At 33.2% G+C, this 20,794-nt stretch overlaps 1 protein-coding gene across 1 annotated transcript in view; it reads left to right on the top strand.

Annotated features, from left to right (window-relative positions):
• The window catches only part of LOC147075840 (uncharacterized), a 56,116-nt gene extending 39,694 nt beyond the window's left edge, over nt 1-16,422 (top strand). The window contains exon 2 of the mRNA XM_085942380.1: nt 16,376-16,422. Within this exon, the coding sequence (XP_085798506.1) occupies nt 16,376-16,422 (47 nt within the window). The remainder of the gene's footprint in view (nt 1-16,375) is intronic.
• Nucleotides 16,423-20,794: the final 4,372 nt, after the last annotated feature.

Raw genomic sequence — 20,794 nt, 5'->3', positions numbered from 1 at the left:
GATCGTGAACGCCCACGAAGGCCGAGCGACTTAAACGTCAGCTTCTAATGTCGTGGGTCCTAGTTTCGAATCCTGTGTCTGGCAAATACACATCTGTTTTATAATAATTTGTGTTTAGAGTCAGAGTATGGACCTAATAGGTTGAGCAAGTGGCTAACATTCATTTATCGTAAAAAAAAATCATTTAATATAACCTCCACTTTGTGGAGGCCCATATGATTCTCTTAGGATCGAACATGGTGAAGTAAGATGCCTGAGGCACTCACCTTTGTGATAATTTTGATCATGAGATAAAACGCCAATGAGTGTTAAAATATTATATTGATTTTTAAATATTTTATTGATTATCTACACTCTAAACTCTAAAGTCTACTCTACACCTATGAAAAATATGCATCTTTTTAAGGTTATGGTAATTCTCGTCTCCTACATGAGAAACGGCCACTGCCACCATGGATCCAATTTTTCTGTCAATTTCTTTCGAGAGTTTTGACAAATTAACTAACTAGAATTGGCGGTGGTTTAAAGTACGTAGATGCCGTAGGCGCTAACTGATTTGAGACCCCTATGATAGAAATTTACAAAAATCAGGTTTTAGTAAATAAATACAATATATTGAAATTTTGTTAGATAAACCATGACTAGAGCCACTCAGACAGAACCTTTTTAAAAGTTGTGTTTTCTAACATATCTGCGGTAAGCTCAAATTGTTCATCAAAAATGGTCAATTTTCATTATTTTTGCTGATTATCAATTCCTTCATTATCACAGTGAGGGGGTCATATATTTGTGGATAATCATGTGAATCTGCCCACGCATTGCATGTATCGTACGTACCTATTTTTACAACGTTTTACTTAGCTCGTATTCTTATTTGTCCGGTGGTTTTTTGTCCGGTACAAATCTTGCAATCGATTTTTAACTAACTTCCCGACTAGCTAGACATTTGAAACTTTTAGAATGTATCAGAACACGATGCAAATACATTTTTTAATACTTTTAGCCATCTTTAAGTAGAATTGATTTCATTTTCAGTTAATTCTGTTTTGTATGAAAAGTTATTTCGGAAGAAATCCGTAAAAATTAAAACTATTATTGGTTGCTAAGTGGGTACTAGCAACTAAATTATTAATATTAGTATATACGTGCGTTACTATGGAAATCAATATGACATTTCAGTATTATTTCTAGCAAGTACAATTTTTTTTGATCGTTTAAGCTAGTCAAGTCAAGTTTATATGATGCAACAGAAAATTAAAAAAACGTTGTAAGTATATAAAAAGTTCTTTTTATCTTGTAATTATTATTATTGGATCTGAATTTATTATATTAATAAGCACCTATTCATGTTATTTGTTGTTTTGCCTGCTCATAACTAGTTCGTTGTCCATTGGAATCTAATCCAGTCGATAAAAGGTGTTCGTCCGTTAACAAAATATCGAAAAAAACTAACAAAATACATCAAAAATAAATAAATAATAATAACATTGATGTGGGTCATATTTATATTTGTTTTCCGAGTTAAAATATTATTAATAACTCGGGTATTTAGGAAGGAGGCCGTCGTATTATATTAGAGAGGGCTACCAACAAAACATACTTTTCAATACCTGCCACTATTAACTGAATGTAGTAGCTTTATGCTAGGGATATTCAACCAAACACAATATTTAAATAATGTTTGGAAGCAGAGTAGTCGGAATTAAAATTATTAATTCCAGTAAAACTGAATACCTAAAAAATATTTTATAAATACATTCGATGTAGTTACAGGCTCGTATTTAGGTTAACTATAGAAGGAAAACGCCATACATTAATATTCCACTTTATATGGCAGATTAAGTATTTCTTGCATTTGAATAGAAGAACCAATGTCATTAATATGGACGAAGCATCTGGAAAAAAAATGACACTCACTTTTTTGTCGGGTCTGCCGAGTGGTTCGGTTCGAACGGGTTGGCTCAATTGAACATTGACACTATAAACACTGTTCTAACGCCATTACAATAAAGGTGATATTGCTATAAATTCCCAATGCGTGATATCGCATAATGGAAAATGCGTGACGTCTACTTATACGTGTGCGAATATCGCTTTGCACGAATTTACTTGCTAGCGTATTGAGTGCGTTGTCCATTAATAATGTCATTGAAAAGAACAGGTAAAATAGATATCTATCGAAGAAATATCTACTTCATAAATTCTGCAATATGACAAATGTAATATTATAATGTGCTATATTGAATATTTTTACCATGTTTTGATTTTTATTGCGTTATTATTATATAGGTACCTACAATTATCTAAAAAAACCTAAACCCAAATTAATAGACTTATATAGAAACTTCGCCTGACCTGAATGGTGGTGATAAATTATGATCTGAAATAATATCTTAATATTTATATATATATATTAAATTTAGATATTATAACTCTCTGGAATTTAAAGTGGGTATCATATTATTATGTAATAGATTCACCTGTTTTTAACCGGTAGACAATTTACCTTATTTTGGTCTTAACCGGCAAGTGTTGGGCATAGGCACGTGGAGTATCGACGCACTGAGTAATTTTGATGCCATCACGATAAAAAAATAAAAACCAATTCAAACCAACACAATGAAAATATCATCTCTTTCCTATAGTTACATCCTGCACCTAAGTATATCTAACAACAATTAGGTAATATGTATTAAAAAAGAAACTGATATGACATAATAATAATATTGGCTTATTTATGCTTGAGTAGTTATATTATAGATAGGCCCTTTAGATGTTGTTTGCAGAGATTTTGTTATAGTTTGGGTAATACTCGAAGTGTGAGAAATACGTATATGTATACGGTTTTGGTATAATTTAATAAGTGTGTGACTGGTTTGAACTGTTTCAAGGCCACTTTTTAAATCTTTTGACGAATTTATTGCGTAATCTGCGTCAAAGTAAAAAAATATTGCCGCTGACAGACATCTCGCAAATTGTCACAACTGGTTGAAACAACGAATAAAAAAGGAAGGAACATACTGATTCATTGCAGTATAAAAACGGGCACCAAAATTTGCCATTTTGGAAAGGGACGATATTTTGTAAACAAATATCACGTGGTCTGCACGTGTGCGTATAAACTTTGTATGTGTTTGTAATTTTGTGTATCACGCAATGTCGGCCAAATTTGCCGGTCTTTCTGATTGCTGTGATTTGTAAATATGCTCTTTTTTCATTTGTAGGGTTGAAATAATTAATTATTAATTGAGTTGAGCGCCCCTGTCGTCGAGTGATGACAACGAAAACATATCATGGCGTCAGATGGCGCGCCAGTCGTCCAGCCGCCGCTTTTATAAAACCATCGATGCCTGCATATTATATTATATGTATTTTCATTTTGAATGACGTGTGTTTTCACAAATAAACGTCACTAATGACAACCACCCGACTCAATCAATATTGTATTGAGATCCTGGTGGAGCGATACGCATCACGTAAGGTTGATGTTACCATATAAAAAATAGAAACAGAAAACGAATTATTGTTTTAGTAATAATTATTATTAGACAAATAAGAATGTCGTGTAGGTATTATATAATAGCAATACCTTTACCTATACTACATAATATTAGGTACATATTTTTCATTGCTTGAAATGGAATAATAGGTATGTGTTCGATTTTCAATTGTACAATACTTATTGTCAACAATATAGCGTAGGTATTGTTTTTGTTTATGTGAATTTTCAGCAATATGTGCCTTGATCCTAAGAATCAAATTATATGGATAGAGGGCAGTGGCGACGGGTGGAGGTAGGCTTTTAAGATTCAATTATACTTTTACCAATTGGTATAGGTATACTAAACCTATTATTCATTGCTCGGAATGGAATGTGTGTTCGATTTTCAATTGTACAATACGTACAGCCATTAATATGGCGTAGGTATTGTTTTTGTTTACGTGAATTTTCAGCAACATATAATATTTCCGTCCTAAGAACCAAAAGATATGGATAGAGGGTAGTGGCGAGGGGTGGAGGTAGGCTGTTAAGATTCGATATAAATAGAGAACACTAAACTTAGTCAGTTGTACTTATTTATTTTCATTGAACTAAGAATAAAAATGATGGTTTTTAAAATTAAATTAAGCCATGCCTAAACCAAACCATAATAGTTTAGGTATGCTATGGACGATCCGACAAAAATAGTCCACACTATTTCAGTCATATTTATTTGTTTTCGTTGAATTAAAAATACAAATTATTACAAATAGTATTGGTTACTTTTTTAAATTCATTTAGCCCTACTTAACCAAAAACATATTAGATAAAAGATATTCTTATATCAATAAAATATCTAAAGTTATATATGGTTTAATAGCATAGTTTTAGATACCTATTTCATAGATAAACGATTTTTTTTTCTACAATGGCTTAGATTAGGCAGGGTTTAAATGAATTTTATGAAATAACACACACTATCTACACAGTGTAACATTAGTTCAATGAAAACAAATACATTTGACTTGACAAAGTTTAGTGTGCACTATTTATATCGGATCTTAACAGCCTACCCTCCCAAACTTCGCGACTGATAGAGGGTCTTCATCATGGCCCCCACATCCTGAAGCGGGCCACCAGGCTAGGATCTTTGACGGGCCCTCTACCTATTGCTAAAGATAAAATCAGTGTGACGCTCTATAGTAGCGTTTTCCAAATGGTGTACGCGGTAAAATTAATGTGTAGGTACCTATATTTAGTGTTTTTTGTATATTTGAATTCATCTATTTGAATTACAGAGTTGTCGAGTATCGATACACAATTAAAAATTGTATCATACAACTACATAATTTAAAATGATAATAATATTGAAGATAAATAGCACCGCAGGCGACTTTTTTTACTATTTGCGAGGATATGTGATGTCTTTAAATCACTTACATGGTCGATTCGCCACGCCGGCGCCCGGCCCTTCCTGAGCCCGGGCCCCCAGGCTAGAGCCCTGTCAGCCCCCCTTTGTGGGGGCCATGGTCCTTATACTTGCAAAAAGATAACTACCCCCAAAACATGATAATCTTAGGTTTTTTCCGACTTAGGTACGTTTTCAAATTAAATAAATTAGTGTAAAAGACAGTTTTAATCCTAAAATACATTCAAACGTGTAATTGTATATGTGTCGCTTGATTTCAAAATCAGCCAAGTCCATAATATATGAATAGGAGAAAAACAGCTTTTTGTTTTCTCAAATACACAGTCAGAAGGGTGAAAGTTTATATTATTTCGAGTATAGAATATTTAAAATTAAGAAAGTCGACATTCTTATAATGCAGAAATGTTAGAAAGCAGTAGTTCTTCAGTAATTCACAAAACAGTAAAAAAATACCTAAAGGCTGATTTTGAAATATAGCGACATATATGATGTAAATAATTCAGGTTGTATGTAGGCAAATATAATATTGTAGTAGATAATATATATATATATATATATTGTTGTTCAAACGTGTCGTACATAATTCTTGCTTTATTATTAAATTTATAGTATAGGTAGGTATACTCTGTACGCCATAAAAACTCTAACATACTGTCACTGATTTTTGACATACGTCACAATGTATCTACGTATATTTTACATATCTAACATTCATAAATCAATCAATCAAATCAATTATTAACTTTACAATTAACGACAATGTCTTTGATGAGTTGTTTTTTTTTCTTAATTGATGTCATTAGCGGAACACGAACACAGCTTAAAAATATGAAATCCTACTGATACTTTGTAAAACGTTATATCATAGGTATTGATAAAATGTTGATATTTGATACGCGGATGCGCGGGAGAAATGTCAATGTCGGACACCATAATAATATAATATTATATTCTAGATAAATGCAGTCGCGGGCTTAGGGACACGTAGACCTAAGCACTAACAGATTTTGATTGTTAAAGTCACCCATGATACTAAAAAAAATATTTAAAACATAAATTCTAACAACCAATGTAGATACATAATAAAAATACCAATGGATGTCCTTTCCTAGAATATTAGTAAGTAAGTAAAAATATTTTTTATTGAAGGTGGCAGCGATGACACGTAATAACTAGTAATATTAGTGGTTTATTTGTGTATAAGCACAGGTAGGTACGTAGGTATGTGTTTGAGTGGTTATGTATAGGCCCCTTTGGTTTTCAAATTCAAATTCATTTTTTTTTTTACATACCGTAAATATTACAAATTACAAATTTAAGACGTTCACAATATTACATTTAGTTGCAAGGATTTTTTTATTCTTTGGGTACTGGGTAGTAGGTATTTTATACTAAATTTGCGAGAAATGCGCATCATTTAAAAAGTGTATATATTAAATAATAATTCGGTATAGGTATAGCTGGTTTGAACTGTTCAGAGGCCACTTTTTAAATTTAATAACAAATAGTGTGCGTCATCTGCGACCTACTTCAAAGAAAATCGCCACTAACTATATATATGCCATCATAATTAAGATCGAGTATAGTATGCCCACGATGGCCGAGGGGTAGCGTGCCGTCTTATAACGGCGTCGGTCCCTGATTCTAATCCCGGATCTGGAAAATTTACATGTTGTTTTTCACTTTGTGTTTGGACCCAGAGTATGAACTCTATATGAACAACATCCAATTATCGTACAAAAAAACAAAAATCTGTTAATAATAATATTAACTACACACTACCCTGTAGAGGACCATTTTGATATCTTAGGATTAAATATGGTGATGCAATGTGATAGCACTTAAATCTGGTACTGTCAAACAAGATCTTCTTGTCAATGTGTTAAAACTGAACTAATAAGCCCCTCCTGTTTTTAACAGCAATTCGACTGCAACGACTTTCGGTTATCGACGAGTTGTCCACGTATTAAAACTGTGAACTAACAAGTCCCTCCTATTTAGTTAATCGCACTTCGACTCCAGCGACTTCCGGTTACTGCCTAGATATTCTTGTCGGACAGTACCTACCTACCTATGTAAAATATTAGTCAGATGCCTACCAGCAAATTTCATACGTTTTGAAAACGGGCATTTAAAATCTTTCATATAATGTTAGAATCGTTGCTATTGCACAAACACCGTTTTGAAACGATAATGACTTTAAATTGTTTCGGTTTGCAATAGCAATAGGTAATTGCAACACGCGGGTAGATTATAACTGTTACCTTATTGCCGCTAACGTGTGAATATTTTTTCAAGATGGCCGCCGTAGTAATAATTTAATGATAGGCAGACAGTAATGTGGCAAGTGGGCAGCCAGTAGGAAGACGCCGAGTCGTCACGGACACTTGCCTCGCTCTCTGACTCGCTCCAGTGAACACCTTCATTATCTATTTACCTTCAGATACTAGGTAATGTTTATGGTGTACATATTTGAATTCTTACGAACATAACCGCTGTTTAAGGTGTAAGTTATGACCTACCTTGTTCCATTGGCGACTTAATATTGTAGGTGCAAGAGGCTATCGCTTCAGCAATTTGTGAGATAAAACTATGACGCAGTTGCGAAGGGTGGAAGTAGGCTGTTATGGCTGCTGATGAAAAACTTAATAATCATATACCTATGACGAAATAATAAAGTTATAGAAAGACAATAAGAATATAGAATACTATTCTACATGGGTTTCATTGATTATGAAAAGGTATTTGTATGATGATTGATACATATCTACGCATTGTCCAACCAAGGAATCTTTAGGCACTATATAAATACCCTGAATAACATATAAAGCGATGCAACAGCCAAATCTCTTTCTTCTCTTGGACCATGTCCGATCCTAGTAGGATCATATGGGGCTCCACAGAGTAGAGGTTTGTATTAACAGATTTTGTTTTTTTACGAGAAATGGATGTCAGCCACTTGCACAACCTATTAGGTCCATACCCTGACTCACACACAAATTGAAAAACAATATGTGTAATTGCCAGACCCAGGAATTGAACCTGGGACCCATGGCGTATTAGTCCAACACTTAAGCCGCTTAAGGGCGTAAACATCGATGCAACAGCCAAATAGTGCACATGAAACTTTGTTAGAGATACGTTTTTTTTTTATTGAACTTAGACTACAATTTATTTACATATGGTGTTGGTTAGTTTTTAAAAATCAATCAAACCCTGCATAAGTCAAACCATAATTGTTTTGGTATATTTTAGGCAATACGACAAAATTGTGCATACTTATTTGTTTTCGTTGGATTGAGAATACGTATTACACATACTGTCGGTTCATTTTTTTTAATTCATTAAGCCATGCCTAACCAAACTCTAATAAATTAAAAATATTATTTTTTCCATAAAATATCCAAAGTTATGTATGATTTATTTGTATAATTTTAAATATTTTATAGATAAGTAGACGAGTATTTTTTGACTATTATCTTTTACTAGCTGACCCGGCAAACGTTGTTCTGCCATATAAATAATTTCTAGTGAATATTTTGGTTGTTAAATAAAAAATAACGAATGTATCGTAAGTATGTGGGGATCTAGTATCTACGACAGAAAGAGGAATGGAGCGCTGTAGACGATGACCGCCGATAAAAACAAAAAAAACACCAACCATTCATTTTCTCAGTTCAAAATGAGTAATGATGTGCATAATGAATGAATTACCTGTGACAGGATCTCGTTGTTTAATGTTTATGCAATATCCGTCTTGCCCCTTCCAGAAAATTAGCGGATATTGGAGAGCGTCGTATGAATGGTGTGTGTCAGCGATGAACTCCAGATTATTGTTTCTTCTTCGAATCACGATTTCTCGCATCGATGTGCGGTCGCCGACCATGATTCATGCAATGTCGTCAACAACAGGCGCATTGAATCGACGCACGTGCTCTTCAGCTGGTGTTTTATCAGGATTGATGACAATAGCGTGATTATCACTTTGCAATTCGTGCATGTGTGCTTTGAAGAATTTCAATAATTCATTGTGCTCATTCAATAGGGCGTCCAGTTTGCCGACGATGCGCCTGGCATTAGGCAAATTGAGGTTATTGTAGCCGCAACGTGCATCCACACGATTGATGTCCTCACCGCCCATGAAGTAGATTTATAAAAATTTATGTGGTTCATTTGGCATTGGCAGCAATAAGCCTACTTTGTGGTATACTTGGCCTTTTATTTTGAACGTAGAATGGAATTGTTGACCATTTTCCGCAGTATTGTGAAATATTTCTGTTGCTCCGAACGAAGTCATTTGGAAGCATGAATTGAATGTGCGAATAGACTTCAGGAACAGGTTTGAATCTGGAACCGTGCCGATGAGCAAGCTGTTCAATGGTTTTGGTGGTATCTCAATTTCTGGTAGTTGAACTTTTCCTGATGCGCAACACATCCCGGCTGACTCATGTTTGAATGTTAGCGCATGACAATGGAGACATAGCACCAATCAGCACTTTCGGATGAGTGGAATATTCAATATCTGGCTCGTACTCGAATGCAAGACGAAGGAACGAAGCGGATGTAAATGTTTGATGTACTTGTTGGCGTTGTCAGTCATTTGCTCTGCGTGTGTTAACTACGAACCAGCGCGCTTGGCTCCGTTCCAATCGTCGTTGTTGATTTCGTTCAGCTCGTGCCTCTTGTGATTAGATGCACGCAATTGCGACATGCTCACACGCACGTTTTTGTTATCTTGTTGGATTTGTTCTTCTGTTTTTTCTACTCTACTATTTTGCATGTTTGTTGTTTTATTCGTTCGATGGCCCAAATGCGTCCCAAGGCCCCCTTGCGTCTTGCTGGCATTGTGCACTGTAATACACGCACACAAAAATAGATAAATTAAAATAAATCGTACAAAATTTTGCACGCACTGGGTTGTGATATGCCGAATGAAATGTCAAAATGACGCGACGTTTCTCTTAAATTCTTCTCGGACGTAGCGCCATCTGTCATTCAACAACATAAATAATTTCGTTCTGTTTGAAATACGAACGACGGTTAAATTTGTTCATACAAAAATAATAAAACCGCGATTAAAAAATGGGAGGGTGGGCGTAGGAAGGTGAAAATTTGGTATTATAGGTATTTTTTGATGCCAAATAATAAAAAAAAACAAAAAAAAATTGTCAAAAAAATAAAAGAAATTTTTTTCTGGATAGAGATACCTATTCTCATACCTAAAGCCCTACCGGCATAAGAAGACCCGCGAGATGATGCGGGGTGAGAGGAAACACTTGCGAAAGGTGGGGGTAGTGGTAGGTCCACTCATGTCCAGCGACACATTCCATTCAGTAAACACATACCGCGAACATCTCCAGTATTTTAACAATATCTCATACAAAATGACTTCAAAGTCTGGAAAACCAATACCCGAACCTGCCAAGGAGATTGTTTCATAACGTTGCAAAATTTTGCGATGAAGAAAAAGAGATTAAGCAAGTCATTATCACTTTGCAAAATTCAATTCTTAGACTGTCCTTAGAGCGTCCATGATGACATGTACGGTCTTGCTATATGTTAATGTTGCCATACGCCGATAAAATATACTCAATAATTTAAAATTTAGTTTGATATTTTTTAAAGAAAAAAATGAAGCGTTATTTTTATTTCTTGTAATAGTTTCAAAAAGACATTGATTTCTAAGTAGTGTTTGAAAAGGTGTATTTTAATATGACTATTGCATTTTGTATTAGTACCCACTCAGACCAACTATTTTCTTTTTCTTGCGCAAATTATAATATCTACACTTATAACTACAAAATGTACCCGCCTATATACACTTAATATCCATTTCTTTTATGTACGCTATTATTTTTTCATTGTTTTAGGAGTGTCAAATAAATAAGTATTTTTTATAAATATTATATACCTACTTATTTCAAAGCATATTATTATATACCTACCAAATTCATGTTTCAAATCAATAACAAAGACCGGCATACCAATTAAATAAACAAGAGGCCTTGCTGCCTTTTAAATCGCCTAAAATACTTCCAAACTGCCCAAAGTCCCATACACATGGATGCCACATGGGGTTGTAAAATATAAATATTGTCTTGGGCGAAGCTCATACCTACTTAAATTTTTGGAAACAATTAGGTAAGTATATTTTTTATGTAAGTACTGTCTTAAATCTTTCGGACACATACATTTTTAAGGTGATGTAATGTTCTGAGTTTTTGAATGAGTTCATTCATCAATAATTAATAATGCATTATACGTTCAAAATATTTTATACGTTCAATACCTACACATGATTTCGTTAAAATTCCATGTATTATAATTTAATTATTACACAAATGGACTTCTATAAAACTATTATTATTATATTAACTATTATTAATTATTTAACGAGGCAAAATACGTATTGAACCTGGCAATATTTTTCTTTCTTTTCCCCCCGCTTCATCTGGCGGGTCTTCTTATGCCGGTAGGGCTCTAACAAATATACATAAAAAAAAATCATAAAAATCGGCCGAGCCGTTTTGGAGGAGTGCGACCACAAACATCGTGACACGAGATTTTTATATATATGGAGATGGCTCGGTTTCGCAGGGTTTAATTGAATTTTTAAAACTAACCAACACTATCTATAAATTGTAGTCTTGTTTCAATGATAACAAATACGTATGACTGACAAAGCTTAGTGTGCACTATTTATGGCGGGTCTTAACAGCCCACCTCCACCCTTCGCCACTGCTATGACGTACATTAGAAGGAAGCAGTCCATGCACTGCTTAGGTGAATATTATTGTTATTTCGACAGCAACCTAATGGTAAGCATCAGTGTCCTGGCCCCCACACCCCGAAGCGGGCCCCAAGCCAGAATCTTTGGTAGGCTCCCTACCTATCACTAAGATTAAAGGCAGTGTGGTGCTCTACAGTAACTTTTTCCAAATGGTTGGCGCTCGAAGCAAAATTAAGAGTATTTAGTATTTTTTTAATAACTACACTTGAATTATTGAATTGTCGAGTATCGATACATCAAAAATTACATTGCATAACTACATATTGTTTTAAAACCATAATCAATATTAACATTTGAACCAAACCGCGTGGTATCTATATGTTTTACCTAAGATATAGAAATAAAAATAAAGTAAAGAAAAATAAAAAAATCCAAAATATTTCTAATATAGAAGAGAAACTAATCGGAGTTAATCATTTCGTGTGAGGGCCTGTCTTATTATTTTTATTTATCGTTCCTTTTCGGCGCCAATTTCGAAACGCGGTTTTTTGACCATTAATTTTATAAAAACAAAAAAACTCTCACAAACGTACACCTTCTTGTACTCGTAGCTCAATGTGCCTATTATATATTATCTATAATGGCGTAACGAATCGAAATTTATTCGGTTTCCGAGCGGAAGGGTTGAATTTAATACGCCGCGTGCGACTTGGGACCCTAATTCATTGTATGTAGGTTAGGTAATAGGTAGGTACTTCTATTACTAGATACTATTTTACTGCAATATATTATTTTCAATCACTAAATTCAGTTTTACCACATATAGCACTTAATAACAAACACAATCCGGATCCTAATTGAGAAATTCAATGTTATAGAACAGACGTGGACAAATGACGCTCTTCGATAGGTTAAGGGCCCACATGCCCCACGTAGGTCAAAATAGAGATTTTATGGTAAATAAAAAATACAAAATAGAGCCTGGACATTCCTTAAACGTTGTAGATTATCTATTTATATAATTTTGAAGCCTTATTATCCTTTATATTTAACATTTGATGACTGCATAAAGTATTTTTATTACATAAAATAGTATTATTTTAAACCTCTCGATCTAATGTTCTAGAATATAGTCATATTTCAGTACATCCATGTGCAGTGGTGTTAAGATTTTTTAGATGTATTTATTTTTAAACGCATTTATGAAACCATTAATAAAATTGTTAACATTATATTATACTGAAATATTTACGATAAAAAATTATACTTATTTATAATTTCTGTGATCCCAAATTTGACAAGAATAAGACATTTTATTATTCAAAAAATGGACACGATTGACACATTTGAAGATAATTATAAAGATACTGATTATAAGCTATGTCTTTGACCATTAAAATGTGATAAAATATCATACGAATGTTGATTTTTTATAATAATTATTGACACAATAATAAGGTAGTATTTTTTTCAAATACTTACGCCATTATTCTATTGGCATTTTACCGAACCGAAAAAAAACGTTTTTTGGAATTGGGCTTTTGCTGGAGTGAACGTGGGCCGTTAAGTAGGTACGGTTCCCAATATCTCTTGATAAAAATATACTTAGGTATTTTTTTCCCCATTATACTTGTATTTTCTCGAGTTTTTCTTTCTAAATGTGGTAAGTGACAAGATTTGACTCGTATTAAATTTGTGTGCTTATTTAATACTACGTGAGAACGTGACTATGGTATGGCTCTTTACATACTTTTATGAAAATCCAGAATATGGCTCTCGTTGACCTCATGTATGCCCATTTCTGTTATGAAATATAATAGTATATTTGCGTGGAAATGGGACAACTGGCACTAGGACAATTGGACGCCGCACAATCGAATGAAATAGATAGACGTTTGTTACAATTTTATACAGAAAGTAGACGAGTTTCTATCTACTACTTAGTAGTTTTAATTCAATTTGCTCTTGAATAAAATGTTTCTTTTTTGGCGGCTTGAAAATATGCATGAGGCTCTCTTCTCGTTGGAACTTAAGGCGAAGTCTTCACTGAGCCTTTTTAAAGAGGCACATTTTTTGATAATTTACAATTTCAACTGTATTAATGAATACATAATATTATGTATCTGAAAACATTAAAAAAAAAAATATTTTTTATTTTAAGTCAAAGATAAACTTACAATTGTGAAAAATGTAATAAAATGTGAATTTGTTCAATCGGACCGCACCCTATTATTACATATATTTTATGGTCATATTTATTATTAAAATTTAGTTTATTAAGTTTTCTAAGCATCACTTAAGAGATTTTTGACTAATTCATAGTTTAAATATTTTTTATATCTATTTTAAAAAACATCGATTTTTATATAAAATATAAATGTGTATAACTCTATTGAATAATTTATCCAGTACCTATAGTTGACTACAATCTGTTAAATTTTGTGAAAATTGAAGATATTAGAACATACGTATAATTATTTTGGATATACGGCGCGTGAAAACCTGATGAATTATGATTTTTTGAATGAATTTTGTCTGGAGGCCCAAGACACTGACATGTTTAAACGACACTTTGAAAAACACACATAACTACAGTAGGTAATAGTAAATGGGTTTTTTATTAAGTATTTTATGCTTTAGTAACGTTAAGATTTTCAAACATTCTGACGAAACAACCACCCGATGATTCTTCTCAAAAAACCACCACTGTACCTATTAGACACCCCTTTCCAAAACGAGCTTAATAATAAATATGATGTACACACTTACTACCCTTTTATAGATACTTAGTTACCTCAACAACTACGAAATTCTTCACCCCTCTTGTGGGTAGAAAATAAGGCGCCAGGGTAAGGATTAGAGTCCCGAGTATCCTGACCACCGGAGTGGAAAGACATTTCTCACTAAGCTAATGTTATTTTAGTAGATGCATAATCTGCCTTAAACTATGTCAACATTATTAACCCTTTAAACTGAAGATTTTATTTAAATAGGACATGTCTTGCATTTTTTAGAGTAACTCACTTAAAAATGCACATACCTACTTATTTCCCTAATAAGCAGATACAAGAATACATGTATTAATTAAGGCTCTAAGTACCAATATAATAAAAACTGACATTTTTATAGAAAAATGTTCTACATACCAACGCCAATAACTTCAACTATAGTCAAGTGCCTCAAGCAAGTCAAAAAAATACAGCAAAATAATTAAACCTGTCGACGTTGTAAGTCCGTTGGCGTGTTTTATTTATAATGGTGTAAGTAGCACTGCAGTAGTCAACGGCATTCAATATAAAATAGCTGACGATGGTGTGTTGACACTTGCGAGTTCTTAATACTTAAAATTATAGAAGCTGCCGTGATTGCTTTACACTGTAAAACTTCATTTTTCAAAAGGTCTCCTTCATGAAATTTTACTGCAATGTCTCGGTATTTTGTAACTACAGGCAATACTACTTTTTGGTACTTAGAGCCTTATTTAATACACGTATTCATTAATTATCATTATATAGATATGAATAAAATTTCTATATTTGGTGGATACCTGTAGAGTACAGACAATATCTAGATTCTAGAACCATGAGGCAAAGTGAATCAGATGCCTACTTAGTTGGAAAAAAAATATTTTTGGCATTAAGACAAAATCTTTGAGTTTTTTTTCATTTATTTTAAGCATACCAACATCTAATATTGATATACCGAACGGGTATTTTCTCAGATGAATTAAAAATGGTCAAATGCAGTACAATATGATATATCTACTCATGTACTGAATCTTTCACTGAAAAAATATTCATCATGATGAAAATTGTATGTCATTTATTTTATAGGTAAGTAATACGGAGCTTCTTTCAATGGAATTTTATATTTATATTCACTCATTTTCTAAAAAAAAAAATAGGTAGTTGTCTACTTTAATTATTACTGCTATTTATAATTAATGAAGTCACCCAAATAGTAAAACGTTTTCTAAAACCATCCAATAAATCTTTTTCATGCTTTGTAAAATATTACCTATTATTTTTGGATACGATCACAATAAATTGATATGAGTACCTAAAATATTGTGTATGTACCAATAATTAAAAAAAATGCATAATGTGAATGATAGCAGCGTTATTTTCATTTATTTTGTTTATTCGTTATCGACTTTTAAAATAAAAAGAATCGTACGCATAAAATTCGTACACATTCGTACGTAGGTAGGTATGTTGTTTTGATTTCTAAATAATTTTGGAATTATTTTCCTCTTTATTATTATGGTTTGTCCACATGGCGCGTGTCTCGTCGCGATTCGCCGCAAGTAAATGTAGACACCTCAATGAGGTCACCTGTATCTCGATCGCGCGCGATAGTCATCACGACGCGAGTGCTTGTGGACGGGTCAATAAGGTCACATGCACCGGCGAGTCAAAACGCGCCATGTGGATAAGGCCTTATGGTTTTCTTTTTATAAACTTTGCATTCAATCGTTAAATTGATTTTATTAATCCCGAAAGTGTATCAACGTATCATTTTGAAGTCGAGGTCGCGTAAATGCATGACGACGGGCCTGGTTACAGTAGCTATCGGGATTCGTGTGACAATCTGTCTAGGGCCTGGCATTATACGATACAATAGTTGGCGGTGGGCGGCCGGCTGCCTGTGTTTGTGTGTAGCTCTCTCATTTTCCCCTCGGTAGGGCGGCGATCGATAAAACCGCCCTTCAATTCAGTCTGTTTTGCGTTTCCAGGTTTGAAACATCCACATCGGGCGGATTCGAACAATGCCACTTATTAGAGCTAGAAGTTCAGTCGTCGCCCGGATTTCTTTCTACAAAGCATGCGTGGGTAAATAGTATATAGGTACCTACTTACCTAACTCTAAAATAAAAAATGATTTATTGAAGTACACTAAAATAAGAGAATTTTATGGTAGGTACCAGTGGCGAAGGATGGAGGTAGGCTGTTAAGATCTGCCATAAATAGTGCACACTAAAATTTGTCAGTTAAACGTAACTATTTGTTTTCATTGAAATAATACTACAATTTACATATGGTGTTGGTTAGTTTTTAAAATTCAATTAAACCCTGCGAAAACCATGACATAATAGATAATTGTCAAAAAATACTTGTAGGTACCTATATCTATAAAATATCTAAAATTATGTAATTAAATCAAACATAACTTTGGATATTTATAGATAGAATAATATTTTTATCTATTATAGTTTGGTTTAGGCAAGGCTTAATAAATTTTAAAAAAATAATCAAAAATATGTGTGAATTACGTATTCTTAATCCAACGAAAATAAATACCTAATAATGAATGAAAAAGTGTGCACAATTTTATTGTATCGTACCAAAACTATTACGGTTTGGTTTAGGCAGGATTTAATTGATTTTTAAAAACTAACTAATACCATCTGTAAATTGTAGTCTTAGCTAAATAAAAACAAATACGCGTGACTAACAAAGTTTAATGTGTACTATTTATGACGATTCTTAACAGCCTACCCCCACCCTTCGCTACTGGTAGGTTCTTAATCCGTAAAAATTTAACAACGATCAGATTTTGTTTTGTCAGTACATTTTCAACACAAACATAGACCCTTCAAACCAACCCGCCCCAAACCACACTCGGTCTTAATCGAGCGTATTATGACACCCTACATTTGGATGTGAAGCATCATCAGTTATTTACGCGTAGAAATGTCTCAGGAGCAGATACCCAAGACTAAGATTGCAACGTTTTCAAGTGAGCTTTGACTGAGTTTACTGAAAGACGTACATACCTAATTTAATAAAAAGTACCATGATAGAGAAAAGCACAGAGCCTTAACAGAACTAAATGAATTTAATATCCAATATAATATAAGATATAAAAAACAATACGGACAAACAAAACTATGTAATGAATGAGACATATATGGTACATTTTTAATTGTCAATCAACAATTATTAGTTAAATCATGTAACGTTTATTGCAAATCTGACGTCCCTAGAACTATACAATCGGCAACTTTAGTGCCGTCCCATGGAGGTAGGCAGGATATGCATTGTTTAGGGGCGACACATAAAAAAGGGCGGTAAGTGAAGGAACGAATAGTATAACTTTTGAGGTCGGTGGCGATTTTTCACGACGTAAGTGTCGACATATTAATAAGTTAAGACACAATGGAAGCATGAGAAGTCATGGAAACCCATCATATTTTTGGATTGTATGGGCCAATGATGGTTTATTGCTAAAACAAACATTTCAAAATGGAGACCTCCAAATCTGTCTCCGTCTCAGACCTGCTGTCCGAGAGTAAGCTTAGTAGAAATGTTCTAATCCTCAGTGATGTCTATTTATTTTTGTTGTAAGTTTGTTTAAAATTGCCGAAATAAATAAAAAATAAAATGTATGTACCTTCCTACCTAGCCTATCGAATTTTCATACTATTTAGACTAAAAATAGGGGATCGTATTCTACTTCTGCTTGAGGTCGATACTTTGCCTAGGGAGGTCACTGCATAGCTTATATATACCTATTTTAATTATTGTTAAGTTAATAGCTACATACGTTAGTTTTTTTTGTAGAAAAATGAATAACGTATGTAGGTATAAGTATTAAAATAATATTTAAAGGATAGGATATAGGCATTTTTCCACCGTGTAGGTAGGTAGATACTTATAATTACTAGAATTGATTTGTTACACTTCAGAAACACAAAAATAATGATTGCCTTCTGGATATGGAAGTGCCTAAGTACCAGGGTACGATTCTTATAGGAAGTAGGTATATGATAAATAGTTTAAACGCCGCTTAAATTTGCAATTGCAAAAAATACTAGGTAGGTACTTTTAAAAAAAGAAAATAAATCAATCATCCATAATAACTAATGTCTTAATTTTCTGTAAAATTATTAAAAAGGACATAATTAGGATAATATTTTATCCTTGTGAAATATGATTATTTACCTACAGTACGCGACACGCGCCAATAGCTATGTCAATTTTACAGAAGACAAAAAAGAAAATTAGTAGCTTTTCATATAAGTAGGTATATGACTTTATTAATTGTAAGTACACTATTTAATAATTAATATCATGTTCATTTTCCGGGATTTCGGCCTTCTGGCTTTCGGAATATTGTCCGATACACATCCTAAACAATTCCTATTCTAACATACTATGCCTAATAGTGAACTAAGTATTTTCACAAACCACAAAATATGGGTATCTTGATACCAGTTTATCTGAAAAGATTAATAGCATTCTGTCAAAAGAACACCTTCTTATACTTCCGTCACTTCGAAAATAATAGATCTACATACCTACCTACGTAATAAGCTGTACATTTTTATTTCCTGTCCCTTATATCCGGTTCTATTCCTGAACGAAAAGAATAACCTGAATATTATAATATACTTATGAGTCAGTAGTGAGTAAATAATATGCTGCAATTAGTGTGGACACTCGGCTAAACATAAAATTAATATGTATTTACCAATGTTCAATTTGTTTATTTCACCTGGGTACCTATAATATTGTGGTTTTATAATCTGTTAATTCGGCACCTATGTATTTTTGAACAGCTCACCCATTTACTATGAACCACAACTGCTTAGTAAAAAAGATATTTTCCCACGAAATAATTAACCAACCGTGTCTCTGTGAAAATTTCATCTTGTAGGTAGGTACCTATCATTATGGAATTAAATTGATTTGTTTATTCGTTTCGGTAGATGTTATTATAACATCACCTTGTATTACTTAGGTAGATAAGTATCTACCTATAATAAAGATTTCAACAGGTGAGCAGTTATTACTACTAAGAAATATTGGCTATATTAACATTTACTTAGTAGCTACACTGGTTCCCAAACTACTACACGATGGAAGGTCATGAGGGTTTTTCTATGCAATTCTTTTATAGTGGCATGGTATCATTTGCTAGCATTGAAACCATACAGGTATTAAATTAAAAGAGGGGCAAGGAATTGGATTTCTCATACAACTGAATGAAGCAGGCCAACAATAGCCAACAATTTACGAGAAATAGCGACGCGATAAAAAAAATGAAGGGCATGTCGAAGGATTTACTTCGGTCATTCTAACGGTACCCATATGTTAACGTGGAAATTTTGCCGCAAATTGATTACCAACCTGCGTCACCATACTTTTTCACCATACTTGCCTGCTTCACCATACTTTCATATAACCTGCCGCCCCTAGATTGAAACAGTCATTGTCAGCGACGATTTTATTTGAAGCCGATTGACCGATTAATCAGTGTCAGAAGATATTTAAATATTAAATTACACCAAAATCTAAAAAAACCGTAATATTGCATAAAATTGATAATAAAATATTATCAGCTAAACTAAAGCATAATAAAAGCCCAGCAACTAGCATGGAATAGGTTAATGATCACTCAAACAGAATCAATATAGATACCTTCTTGTACCTACACAAAAGACAAATCACTACCTACCTAATATGTACCTATTAAGTATACCTATCATAATTGTCGTTTACATACAATAATACCTAGGTAATTACCTACTTATAGTTACAGGATGTGATTCGAGGAGAAATGCATTGATATGTTAATTAGGCAGTAGGTACGTTGACAGTGGAATTTAAAATTTTATTTTATTATATATTATCGTGGGGACCTCAAAATCAGTCAGATCATTATGACTCCACATACTCAAACCTTCCACTCGGCATTTTAGTAATGGTATATGGGAGTGGCGAAGGGTAGAGGTAGGCTGTTAAGATCCCTCATAAACAGTGCACATTAAACTTTTTCAGACATATATAGATATTTGTTTTCATTGAAATAAGACTACAATTTACAGATAGTGCTGGTGAGTTGTTAAAATTCAATTAAACCTTGAGAAACCAAGCCATAATAAATAATAGTCCAAAAATACATGTTTATCTATAAAATATCTAAAATTATGCAATTAAATCATACATAACTTTGAATATTTTATAAATAGAATAATTTTTTTTATTTATTATAATTTGGTTTAGTCAGGGCTTAATGAATTAAAAAAATTAACCAACAATATGTGTAATATGTATTTTTAATCCAACGAAAACAAATAACTGTGAATGAAAAAGTGTGCACAATTTTGTCGTAGTGCCCAAATTACACCAAAACTATTATTGTTTCGTTT

The sequence above is a fragment of the Rhyacophila brunnea genome, unplaced genomic scaffold (assembly GCF_057557595.1).
Source record: "Rhyacophila brunnea isolate RB1 unplaced genomic scaffold, BYU_Rbru_1.0 scaffold_14, whole genome shotgun sequence".
Lineage (NCBI taxonomy): Eukaryota > Metazoa > Arthropoda > Insecta > Trichoptera > Rhyacophilidae > Rhyacophila > Rhyacophila brunnea.
The sequence above is the reverse complement of the archived record's forward strand: the minus strand, read 5'-3'. Positions and strand labels throughout refer to the sequence as shown.